This window comes from Amblyraja radiata, chromosome 3 (genome assembly GCF_010909765.2).
Source record: "Amblyraja radiata isolate CabotCenter1 chromosome 3, sAmbRad1.1.pri, whole genome shotgun sequence".
Classification (NCBI taxonomy): Eukaryota; Metazoa; Chordata; class Chondrichthyes; order Rajiformes; family Rajidae; genus Amblyraja; species Amblyraja radiata.
This window is the reverse complement of record NC_045958.1, coordinates 22,301,201-22,314,893: the sequence shown is the minus strand read 5'-3', so window position 1 is coordinate 22,314,893 and position 13,693 is coordinate 22,301,201. Positions and strand designations below refer to the sequence as shown.

General features: G+C 41.7%; 1 protein-coding gene across 1 annotated transcript in view; it reads left to right on the top strand.

The window, feature by feature from the left end:
• Window positions 1–13,693, top strand: part of pggt1b (protein geranylgeranyltransferase type I subunit beta) — a 41,221-nt gene that overhangs the window by 15,190 nt on the left and 12,338 nt on the right. The window contains exons 4-5 of the mRNA XM_033017448.1: window positions 471–622; window positions 7,206–7,338. Coding sequence (XP_032873339.1) covers window positions 471–622; window positions 7,206–7,338 — 285 coding nt within the window. The remainder of the gene's footprint in view (window positions 1–470; window positions 623–7,205; window positions 7,339–13,693) is intronic.

Sequence of the window (13,693 nt, the reverse complement as noted above, 5' to 3'; positions counted from 1 at the left end):
TAGAGATACAGCGGAAACAAACCCTTCGGCCCACCGAGTCCATGCCGACCAGCAATCACCCCGTACACTAACACTATCCTACATACTAGGGACAATTTACAATTTTACCAAAGCCAATTAACCTATAGATCTGTACATCTCTGGAGCATGGGAGGAATCCGGAATACTCAGTGAAAACCCACACGGTCACAGGGAGAAGGTACCAACTCTAGTCAGACAGCGCCCATAGTTAGGATCGAACCCAGGTCTCAGTCGCTGTAAGGCAGCAACTCTGTCGCTGTAAGGTAGCAACTCTACCGCTGTAAAATTGGTTTCACGCATTACCTTTAATCGATGATAATTTCTGATATCCCCCTTTCCCTACCTCAGACAGTTAAATTGATTGATTTAAACTTTTTTAAGCAATAAAACAATTGAAATGCTGATAATTGTATCACTTTCCCTAATGCATGGTTGATGTTATATTTTAGAGTCACGGTACACATCATTTGTATGACAGTGGGCACATAGCAATGACCTACACTGGCCTAGCTAGCCTGGTGATTCTTGGAGATGATCTGAAACGGGTAAATAAGGAAGCATGTTTAGCAGGACTTAGAGCTCTGCAACTTGAAGATGGCAGGTATGGTAAATTCTTTATTATCATGGAAGAAATTGTATTAATACTTTGCATGCCTTGCAATTTAAAGCCCACTTTATGTAGCAATGGTATAATAACATTAGATAATTATAATCTGGGTTTATTTTCACTTGATTGGTTGAGCCTGAGCATTGTTCGCTTGAGATCTTTTGTATCATGTAAGTAAAATCTAGTTTTCTTTTTATGAAAGTGAAGTGAGAAAGTTCTAATTATCCATTGCATTTGGGATTTTGTTCATTTACTTGATAATTTTCTTTCATTAGCCAAACCTCGGGTAATATTCCTTTCTCAAACTTTGACAGTCTTAAGGAGCAGTTTTTCAAAAATGCTAAGTATTCTTTCTGTAAGCCTGTATAGTTATGGGCATACATAATAGCTCTCATGGCTTTCCACACAAGTGTCACAAGTTTACAAGCTATAGGAGCAGAATTGGGCCATTCAGCACATCGAGCATCACCATTCAGTCATGGCTGATCTCTGCCTTTTAATCCCATTTTCCTGCCTTCTCCCCATAACCCATGACACTCATTGTAATCAAGAATTTGTCTATCTCTCCCTTAAAATATCCACTGACGGCCTCCATAGCCCTCTGTGGCAATGAGTTCTACAAATTAACTGCCCTCTGACTAAAGAAGTCCCTCACGTCATTTCTAAAACAGCGCCCTTTAATTCTGAGTCTATGACCTCTGGTCCTAGACTCTCCCACCAGTGGAATCATCCTTTCCACATCCACTCTATCTATGCCTTTCATTATTCTGTAAGTTCGAAGAAGTCCCCCCTCAATTTAAACTCCAGCGAGTAGAGGCCCAGTGCTTGCCAGCATTGATCAGATGGATGCCTTCTGGTAACAGGACTTTGTTATTTCTCTTCCTTTTCTAAACAAGACACTACCAAATAAAAACTTTACCATAAAATTGGTGTACCTAACTGAAACCAAGTGGGAAATTGGAAAAAAAAACTTTTGTACTTAAAACAAAAATATTTTGTAGCTCCTGTTGAGAATTAACTGCTTCAATCGTCAATAGTCAGATTTATTCATCACGTGCACAATGAAGTGCAGTGAAATGAACTTGCCAGCAGCAGTACGATAAAAAAGAACACAAAATACACAATAAAAAATGTAACACAAAAACATCCACCACAGCATTCATCACTGTGGTGGAAGGCACAAAGTTTTGTCAGCCCTCCTCCATTTTTCCCCGTGGTCGGGACCATAAACCTCCGCAGTCGCCGCTGTGGGCGGCCAGATGTACAGACAAGGTAAGTCCCAAATCGGTGCTTCCCTACCGGAGACCGCGGCTTGAAGATGACGTAGGCCGGCGGTCGGAGCTCTTCTCTAGGGATTCCCGGCGAGGGATCCACTCCGGATGGAAAGTAAGCAAGTCCCTGCCACGCCAGCGGCTAGAAACACCGCAGACAGCGGCTTCAAGCTGTTGTAGGCCGGCGGTCGGAGCTCTTCTCCAGGGATCACCGGCGAGGGATCCCGCCCCGGATGGTACGTCCCCGCCACGCCCGCGGTTAGAAGCACCACAGTCCGCGGCTTCTAGATGATGTAGGCCGTGGGCCGGCGGCCGGAGCTCTTCTCCAGTAATCCCCGGCGAGGGATCCCGCTCCGGATGGTAAGTCCCCGCCGCGCCCGCGGTTTGTAGCAGCGCAGTCCGCGGTTTCAAGATGATGTAGGCTGTGGGCCGGCGGTCGGAGCTCTTCTTCTCCGGGGTCCCCAACGAGGGATCCCAGGCTTCGGACGCCGTGCCAGCTGGAATCTCCGCAGACCGGCTTCAGGCTGCATGCTGTCGGCTTCAGGCTGCCGCGGGCCAGCGATCGGAGCGCTCCCTCCTGGCGACCCCCGGCGAGGGCTCGCCCGCTCCGCGAAGAAAAGTTCACTCTGCGCCTGCTGCTGAAGCTCCAGGCCCGTCTCCGGGAAAGGCCGCACCAATCCTTGGTGTTAGGCCGCGAGGGAGGCGACATGGAAAATTTTGCCTCTCCGTTGAGGAGGCGACCAAAAGCGGTTCCCCCCCCTTACCCCCCCACACAAGACACACCGAGAGACATTAAAACAAACATTTGGACATACTAAAAAAAACAAAAAAAGTAGAATTGACTAACACGCTGCTGGCAGGGCAGCCGTCTCGCAGCGCCCCCACCGACCATTCCTTCCTCAGCAGCCAACTGTCTATGTTGGGAGGGGAACAGGGCATAGGCACTGATAACACAAAGGAGAGGGGTTATATTGCTGTCTCCCAAACCTGGGCTGGGAAAGGTGCATGTCTAATATTCTGTTCAGTCTAACCCTGGAAGCATGGCCACCAGCCTGCAAACTGTCCTTCAATGGTATGCGGTCAGTTCACGGTGGCCAGTATATTTGCCCCACTGATAGTTCCATACATGACTCTCTCTTCCACTTTTCCTGCATGCCTCTGCTGTGGATGTTTTGATGTTGCTTATTGCCAGACTAGTTGTCTGGAACTCAGAATGAGGGAGTCAGTTATCTAGTGGCTAATGGAGTGGCAGTTAGCACAGAGGACTGGGCAAAAAAATTGTAGTAAAGGCCTAAAATTGAAAAAAAATCTGCAGTATCATAGTTCATGCAGTGTAGAAACAAGCTCTCTGACCAAGATGCTCATCCAAGCTAGACCTGCATTTGAACAATATCTCTCTAAACCTTTCCCTTGCATGTACCTGTCCATGTATTTTTTAAATGTTGTTATTGTACCAACCTCAACCACTTCTTCTGGCAGCTCATTCCATATATGTACCACCTACAGTGTGGAAAAAGTTACCTGTCAGGTTCCTATTAACTCTTTCCCTTCTCACTTTAATCCTATGCCCTCTATTCTTGATTCCCCAACCCTGGGGAGGGAACAAAAACTATGTGCATTCACCCTGTCTATGCCCCTCATGATTTTATACACCTCTATATGGTCACTCCTCAATTAGTTTAGTTTATTATTGTCACGTGTACTGAGGTACAGTGAAAAGCTTTTTGTTTGCATGCTAACCAAAGAAAAGACTATACATTATTACAATCAAGCTATCCACAGTGCATCGATAAAGTCCGATAGTTCGATTAAAGATAGTTCAAAGGTCTCCCATGAGGTTGATGGGTGGTCAGGACCGAACCTAAGGTGATGATAGGACCATTGAGTTATCTGATAACAACTGGGAAGAAACTGTCCCTGAATATGGAGGTATGTGTTTTCAAACGTCTGTGCCTCTTGCCTGATGGAAGAGGGGAGAAGAGGAGAGATTGGTTATTGATTATGCTGGTTGCTTTGCCGAGTTAGTGCGAAGTAGAGATGGAGTCAATGGAAGGGAAGCTGGTTTGCAAATTGATCTGGGCTACATCCACAACTCTGCAAATTCTTGCAGTCTTGGATGGATCTGTTCCCAAACCAGGCTGTGATGCATCCCGATAAAATGTTTTCTACGGCGTATCTGTAGAAATGATGAGGGTTGTTGGGACCGTGCCAAACTTCCTAAACCTTCTAATGAAGTAGAGGCGTTGGTATGCTTCCTTGGCCATAGCTTCGATGTGGCTGGTCCAGATTAAATTGTTGGTAATGTTTATTCCTTGGAACTTGAAGCTTTCGAGCATCGCTACTTTGCCGCCGGCGTGTGTGTGTGTACTACTTTGCTTCTACAAGTCGATTACACCCTCCTTTGTCTTGCTGACATAGAGGGAGAGGTTGTTATCTTGGCACCAGGTTACAAGGTCTCAGTCACCTTTTTATATTCTGTCTTATTATTATTTACTATCTGGTGGTGTCGTCTGTGAACTTGTAAATTGAGTTGGATTAGTATTTGGCTGCACAGACATGAATGTTTAAGTATAGGGGGCTGAGAACATATCCTTTCGTGCACCAGTTTTGAGGATTTTCATAGAAGATGATTTGTCATCTATTCTCTGAATTAAACTCCATTTACCATTCCATGAACCATTTCCCCACCTGATTAAGATCCTGCTATAAATCATGTTAACTTTACTTGCTATCTATGATACTACCTTTGGTAGTGTCATCTGCAAACTTATTAATAATGCCTTGTTGATATAAACCACAAACAATAATTGGCCCAGCACTGACTCTTGAGGTACATTACTAATCATGGGTCTCCAATCCGATTCTTTCTTTTAAAACGTCTGTCATCACCCTCTGCTTCCTACCATCAAGCCAATTATGTATCTAACTAGCTAGCTCTCGCTAAATTCCATGCAATCTAATCATCCAGAGCAACTTACAATGTGGAATCATATCAAAAGCCTTACTGAAGTTCATATCGAGTACGTCTACTGCCCTGCCTTCATCAATCTTCTTGGTTATTTCTTCAAAAAAATGATTCAGTTTTGTGAGATACTATCACCCAAGCTCAAAGCTGTGTTGAGTTGCCCTGTCTTTCCAAATGTATGTGTTTTTTTACAATACTGCACACAAAAATGTGACAAAGGGGGTCAAATCTCAAATTCATTCAAAAAAGTTGACAAGCACTATATTTGGTTCATGAGTAACATAGTATCAACAAAAAATATATAAGAAAAGATAGCATATGATGGCAAGTTTCCAAAAATGGCATCAGAATACACAAATACAGGTTGTCGCGTGGTGTCCATCAGTGACCTGGTTGGCACAGTCAGTGCACGCATTTCTTATTCCTTTCTATGTTTATGAATACCACATGGAAAAATAAAATTGCAAACATCATTTCTATTCACCTGATCATGTAGTAGAATACTGCATCCATCTGAGTGGACACAGCAACGCGCGTTACACATCATACACACAAATGTACGTTGCGGTGGACACTAAAAGGTTTGGTGTCCCAGAAAACAAACATTACATTATTAGCGAAAACCAAACATTTTCACCAATGTGATCTAAACAGTACATTACCTTATGGATTTGAGTTACATCAATGGCCCTGATTCGTCAGAATGTTTGACTTGGGCTGATTTTTTAGTAAGTAAAATGTCTCCGTAAATGGTCGTTGCGGAGCTTCCCGAAGTTGACACGAAGGAATGAACTTAGCGACTTAGTCCGTACGAAAGGTAAACAAGAGACAGTGTGTTGCCAAATTGAAGATTGGCTCAGTTTCTTAGTTTTGATGACCAATGTATGTCCAAAATTTTTTTAAATTAATTTAAAAAAGTCGGAAAATATATCGTAAACGGTCGTTGTGTTTTTGACACCACGATGTTTTTGCTATATTAAATTGGAAAATAAGAAAAAATAATTAACTCGCCCAAAAATCACTACTATCATAGGATACCTCGTTGGGTTTTTTAAAAGCATTGGAGGTTTGGAGCCTCCGTGATTTAACTTACTGTGGTACTGACCCCAATAATGGTCATTGTGACAATGAACACCACGCACAACGACTGTTACGGGATCTTTACTGTACTGTATTATATTTATGTTACTGCATTTTTCTCTTGGTATTGATAAAGATTATTATCAAAATGTATATGTATGAGGAGCCATATGAAGTTTATTTATGAATTAAATATTAATGACTAAATGTGGCAGAGTTTTTAATGTCACATTTTTGGTGTCCAAATTGGTGGTAAAACGATGAAGATCATGAAAAAAGTTTTTGACTTTCGGTCTTGAAGTTATCTAATTTATATTTGTTATTTATAAGGTTTCACATGATGGGTAGATTTTTGCTAAGAATGGTGTATTGGTGTAAAAAATAATAATCTTGTTCCTCAAAATTTCTCCAGTATTGTAAAAAGACACATATCATATCCTTTAGTAATTTACTTAGCACAGATATCATGCTCTTTTGGCCTACAGTTCCAAGGTTTTTTTTGTGGCCGTTAAGTAAAGACACAACCTTGGCCCCCCTCCAGTCTCCCAGCAGCTCACCCGTAGCTAATGAGGATTCATAAATGTGTAGTTTAGTAGGGCTTTGCCACCTAGCCACGATGTCATCTGTATAGCACTTTAGCGTGAATTGTCTATTTGTAAATAAATTTTAGTGATTTGGGTTGAAATTTGATTAATTTGAAGTAAGATCTGTTTTGCTACCTAAAACCCCTGTCCCACGGTACGAGTTCATTCCAAGAGGTCTCCCGAGTTTGCCCTGATTCGAACGCGGAGATTTACGGTCATTGCCACTCGTCGGTAATCGGGGCTCTCGTGGACATTTTTCATCATGTTGAAAAATCTTCAAGAGTCTTCAAGTGCTTACCTGCCGTTAGCGAGTCTTCCTGAGTACCTGCCGTTAGCGCTAAGAGACGTCCCCGAGCTCCGACATACCCGCTACGTTCATTCTCCATGCTTACCACAAGTTTGATTTTTTTTAAACTCGGGAGAGCTCCTGGAATGAACTCGCACCGTGGGACAGGGCTATAACCAGATGAGACAAACTATTCGTGATGTAAATGAAAATTTGTTCTGATTGCAACCAATTTAAGATCTTACAACATGCACTTTTGAAACAATTAGACAAATTGTCCCAATAATATTTCATAGTATGGAGTCAAATGAAAATTAGAGGCTAGATGTATTTGTCACCTGTATAGTTGCAATAGTGTTTCTTTGTTTTTCCTTCTTTGTCTGTTTTGCAGCTTCTATGCTGTGCCAGAAGGAAGTGAAAATGACATGAGGTTTGTCTACTGTGCCACTTGTATCTGTTATATGCTCAATGATTGGTCAGGAATGAACACAAAGAAAGCCATAAATTACATCAGAAAAAGCATGGTGAGTAAAGTAAAATTGGATCTCTACCATGAAAAATTGTTGAAGTTGAAATTCAGATTTTGATTGCAAACTAAAACACTGGAAATGTTAAAAATGCTGAAAGAAAGTAAACAAAATATGGGAATACTCAGCAGGTGGGTGATATCTGTAGAGAAAAAAAACAGCTAATTTTGTAGCTCTGTGACCTTGAGGGGGGATCTTATAGAAACTTACAAAATTCTTAAGGGGTTGGACAGGCTAGATGCAGGAAGATTATTCCCGATGTTGGGGAAGTCCAGAACTAGGGGTCACAGTTTAAGGATAAGAGGGAAGTCTTTTAGGACCGAGATGAGAAAATCATTTTTTACACAGAGAGTGGTGAATCTGTGGAATTCTCTGCCACAGAAGGTAGTTGAGGCCAGTTCATTGGCTATATTTAAGAGGGAGTTAGATGTGGCCCTTGTGGCTAAAGGGATCAGGGGGTATGGAGAGAAGGCAGGGATGGGATACTGAGTTGGATGATCAGCCATGATCATATCGAATGGCGGTGCAGGCTCGAAGGGCCGAATGGCCTACTCCTGCACCTATTTTCTATGTTTCATTGCGCTTAAACTCATTCAACATAAAATTAAATATGATGTATCAAAGATGCCCATTTCTAATGAAAAATTATTAACAAAAAACTAACATTTATCTCCAGAAATGATTTCTGACGTGAATATTTTTAGCAGTTACTACATTTAATCAAGTTTACATTGCATTGAACTGTTCTCTTAGCTCAAACAACTTAATATTTACATGGAAAATTAGTTGTTCTGTGAAAAGCAATTTTGTTTCCAAGAAAGCACTTTGCTTTTAAATGAAGATATTTGCAAATAATTCGTATATGTTACATGAGGAGCAGGAGTAGACCACATAGATTTCAAATCTGGTTCTTTATTCAATGGATCTGTTGTACTTTCCTGTATGATCTCAGTCACCTTGGATTTTGTTGCATTCCAGAAACCTATCTGTTTCAGCAGTAAAGTGGTATTTAAGTCTTCTGTAGAATCTTTCCTCATAAACTAACACGTGAACATAATGACCAAGCACCACCTCCAAGTGTGTGTTTTTTATTCATTCTTTTTTTGGGGGATGTCAGTGTTGATTGCAAGGCAGCATTTAATGGATATCATCACTAATTGTTCTTGCTAATTAACCTGCTACCTTAAACCACTGCACTCCTTGCGTTATGAAGTAAGAAGTTCCAGGATTTAGAGCCAATGATTGTGAAGGAACAGCAATACATTTCCTGTTCATGATAGTGTGCTACTTGAAGGGGAATTTGCCGGTGGTAATGTTCCTCAGCTCCTGCAGTCCTGGACCTCCTGGACAATAGAAGCCAAGGATTTGAAGGTTCCTTTGGAGTAACCGAGGTGAATAACTGCAGATCATCTTGTTGATATACACAGCAAATACTGTATGCTGGTGATAGGGAATTAAAGGGGCTGTCCCACTGCGGCGACCTAATTGGCGAGTTTAGAAGAGTTTGCCCTCCACTCATACTCGCAGCAGGGTCAACATGAGGTCTTAGGAGGTCTTTGTAACTCCTTCATGCTCAAGAGTAGTCCCCGCGTACTCGAGACCTCAGCTAGGTCGTGGCATATTTTTCAACATGCTGAAAAATGCCCGCGAGTAAAGAAAGGTCGCCATGGAAAAAATCGATATTTTTCTTTACTCGTAGGTTTAGTCGTAGTAGGTCGGCATGTTATTCGTAGGTAATCGAGGGTAGTCGAAGGTAGTCGTAGATAGTCTTCAACATAGTTGAAGGGATGTCGAAGGAGGTCGTCTTCGCTCTCCACTATTCGGTGTCCAATTTTCCCTGAGCTAGTCGTAGCTAGTTGAAGCCAGTCTTCAACATAGTCGAAGAAGGTCGAAGGAGGTCTTCTACATAGTCGAAAAAGATCTTCAACATGACACTTTTTCAAACTCTCCTAAACTTGCCAGTTAGGTCGCTGCAGTGGGACAGCCCCTTTAATGTTTAGGGTGATTAGGGCATCAGTGAAGATTTGTCAAGGATGTGTTATTTGAGAGTTGGAGCTGCAGTCATCCAGGCAAGTGGAGCCTATTCTGTTGCTATAAAGACCTGTGCCTTATAGATGACGAAAAGGTTTTGGGATGTCAGGAGGTGAGTTACTTGCTGCAAGACACCTAGCCTCTGACTTGCACTTGTAGCCATGGGATTTATGGACACCAAAATGATCAAAGCTAGGTTCAGAACTAAGTGTGACTACCAATTTCAAGTACAGTTGCACCAAATCTTCTCAAATTTTGTAACTAATCCACTTTGCCGTAAAGGGCAGCATTTTTAAACTTTAGAAATACTGCACGGAAATAGGCCCTTTGGCCCATCGAGTCCGTGCTCACCAACCATCACCCCGTACATTTACACTATCCTACATGCTAGGGACAATTTTACCGAAGCCAATTATCCTACAAATCTGTACGTATTTGGAGTGGGAGAAAACCAGGCCACCCGGAGAAACCCCATGCAGTGACAGAGAGAATGTACAAGCTCCGTACAGATAGCACCAGAAGTCAGGATCGAACCCGGGTCTCTAGCACTTTAAGCAGCAACATTACCACTGCACAATTGTGCTTTCATCTCATTTGCTTTCCAACTTATTGCATGCTAATTTTCTTTTTGGTTGCTTGAATTTGCAAATTACTTTGTAGACAGTGTAATTACAAGAAACAAATATAATTTTAAATGATGTCACAGATTATGGTCTGTCAGCTTGTTTTTGTTTCACTTTAAGCTATCTAAACACATTAAATTGATAATTAAGTAAATTGTGTGGATATTCCCCAAGGCGACCTTTCAGAATTGGTGCATTCTAAATAGGTATTTAAAATCTCTCCTGAATGTTACTAAAATTGTTTACAATTCTTGAAGTTTAAATTATTTAATCAACAATAGTTGAATGGTAAGTAGTTAATAAAAAGCCCTACTTGGTCTTCACTTAGAGTAATTACTCATTTATGACACAGGAGGCGGCGATTGGGTCCGTGCCGGCTCCCAACAGAGTAACCCCATCCGTCGAATCCTTCCCTTACTTTCTATATACCTCTGCAACACATTGTTTCTTGTAAGCGCAACACTCTTTACTTTTTAGGTAGACAAAAATGCTGGAGAAACTCAGCGGGTGAGGCAGCATCTATAGAGCGAAGGAAATAGGCAACGTTTCAGGTCGAAACCCTTCTTCAGAAGAACGGCGTCGACCCGAAACTTTGCCTATTTCCTTCGCTCCATAGATGCTGCCTCACCCGCTGAGTTTCTCCAGCATTTTTGCCTACCTTCTACTTTCCAACCTCCAGTTCCTTCCTAAACTGTTTACTTCTTTGGCCTTTTATCTGTACTTATAATGTACAAGTATATGTTAATGAGTTGGTGCTGTATATAAGCAGGGAATGTTGGGTAATAAATCTCTCTCTTGTGATCCAGGCAACCTGTGTGTAAGTTGTTATTCATTCTGCTGTCCGGAATATAACAAAATTGGCGACGAGGATGGGATAGAGTTTGTGAACTCATCCTTTAAATACTGTGCAGGGATGTTTTGCAACATGCTGTATTGTTTAACATTTTAAACAGTAAATACGGAGTTGTGTCGCAGTTGTTTGCAAGCTGGACACGATAGGCCGCAGATCCTTCTATGAAGGGGACTGTAGTTTAAAACAGCAGCTGTACAAATCGGCAAGAGTTTGTCAGGCTGTCTCTATGTTGTGTCTACATGGCAAGATGTCGTCCTTGGGATTGTATGACATTTTAGACTGAGTTTTTTTTTGTCGAATTCCTCAAGCTGAATAGCATTTGTACAGCTAAGTTTTAGGTGAATTGTTACACCAGAACAGATAGGAAATAGGTGTTTTTGAACGGACTTTAAAAAACCCCAAAAGAGAACAACATGATGGCAGCGTCCAGGGGCTACATTGGAAACCTTGGCACTTTTGACAAGAGTAGAGTTCAGCTCCTATATGGAGAGAGCAAACATGTTTTTCACGGCAAACAACATAATGGAGATTAGTAGTGAAGGAGAGATAGTGACTGAAACAAATTAGGCCATTTGCGAACGCATGAAAGCAATTCTGCTCACGGAGATCGGTCCTGAAGTGTACGGCACACTCGTGAATCTCCTTGTGCCCATAAAGGCAAAAGACGTGCCATTCAATGACATTATGAAGAAGTTGGAGGAGCACTTCAACCCAAAGCCTCTGGAAATTTCAGAAAGCTATAAATTTGGCACTAGAAAACAGAAACAGAATGAGACAATCAATGAGTACATTGTTGCCTTGAAAAACTTAACTGTGCACTGTAACTTTGGAACATTTCTCCGACGCGCACTACGCAACAGATTTGTTTGTAGTCTAGTGGATGAACGAATGCAGTATTCCTAAGAAATCTTACTGAAACCAGTTGTCAAAAGGATTATTTGTTGATATTGCTACCTGTTTATCTTTCATTTCTCTTCCCATATCAACTAGATTGACAGCAAATTCATGGTTTTGTTGACCTTTAGAATGTAAGATTGGATCTTGTGAGTTACTAGCAACATGAGAAAAAATGGTTGTTTAATCAGACAACCAAGAGATGGACATTGGTGTACTCCAGTCTAATGTCTGAGCCCTTGTTGTCTAGGTGTCCTAGAGATAGATTAAGGGCCAGGAAGGTGGCTGTAAGCCTGTTGTGACAGCAAGCAAACTGCTGTGGATGAAGGCTGGCTGGAAGACTGGTTAACGTGCACCTTCACCACTCTCTCAAAACACTTCATGGTGGTGAATGCCAGAGACATTGGACAGTGGTTATTGGCAAACTATCTTTTTGACTGGGATCATAGTGGTCTCTTTTAAGCAAGTGAGGACCTTGGTATGGAGTAGTGAGGGTGAGCTGTAAATTAGGTGATCCAATTGATAGACTAATGAAGGCAGTTAGAAGAACATGAACAAATGAATGGACAATCTAGAAAATGCAGAGGTGTAGAAAATGCTTGACATGTGGAGGTAGGAAAAGCTGAGAGTCATCCATTTGTAATACATGTATCAGAATTAACATTTGTTAAAATAATCCAAATGCACAGATGATCTAGATTTTACTCCATTTATTTAAAATATCTAAAAAGCTAAATATCTGAGCATTCAATCCAATTTATTGTGCCAGATCATGCTTGATCTGCTCTGTTTCTTTTACTTTCTCTTGTACTTTTCCTGCACTGCTCCTTTCGTTAAATTTGTACTTTTTCTGCATGTCCCGGGGTACCTCTGCTTGCACTTTTCCTGCACTTCCTGATACCCTGCAGGTTAAGTAAATTTAAAGGCCAGTCTGCAGCAACCATCTTGCACCAGCAGAGTGGTCCACGAGTAATGATTGGTGCACTGGTAGTTCTTGAGGTCCCCCTCCAACTTTTTTGATGTTCTTTTACCCTCTCGTTCCAGTCTGCAGCTAGTTAGCAGTACTCGAAGAAACCTTTAAATATAATCTAACTCAGTTGGTGCAGTGTAACAATTTTAGAAAAACAACTTATTAGGTCAGGCAGCATCTCTGGAGAACGAGATGCTGCCTGACCTGCTGAGTTACTGCTGCACTTTCCCTTTTTTAAACCATCCTCTGCAGTTCCTTGTGTCAACAATTTTAGGCAGATTGTGTGGCAATGAGATGATCTTCATGTTTCAAACTAAAAGCATAGATTTAATCAAGACTTGACCTCCACTTTGGGGAAGCATTGAGCGCCCAGGAGTGGAAAAGACTACAAAAAGTAGTAAACACTGCCCAGTCCATCATCGGCTCTGACCTCTCTACCATCGAGGGGATCTATCGCAGTCACTGCCTCAAAAAGGCTGGCAGCATCATCAAGGGGTTGACCCACACCATCCTGGCCACACACTCATCTCCCCGGTACCTTCAGGTAGAAGGTACAGGAGCCTGAAGACTGCAACGTCCAGGTTCAGAAATAGACTCTTCCCCACAGCCATCAGGCTATTAAACTCAACTGAAACAAATCTCTGAACATTAATAGACGATTATCTGTTTATTTGCACTTTATCTGCTTATTTATTGATGTGTGTATATATTTATGTAATGGTATATGGACTCACTGATATGTTCTGTATTCATGCCTACTATATTCTGTTGTGCTGAAGCAAAGCAAGAATTGCATTGTCCTATCTGAGACACATGACAATGAGCTCTCTTGACTTGACTTGACTTGACATTGCAGAACACCTATCAATCCAAAGGGGTCATCCTAACCTTCCAGTTGCCTATCACTTTTCCTCTATCCATTCTTATCTCTAATGCAGTATCAATAAAGCCTCTTATGAGACTATGGAGCAGCATCTTTTC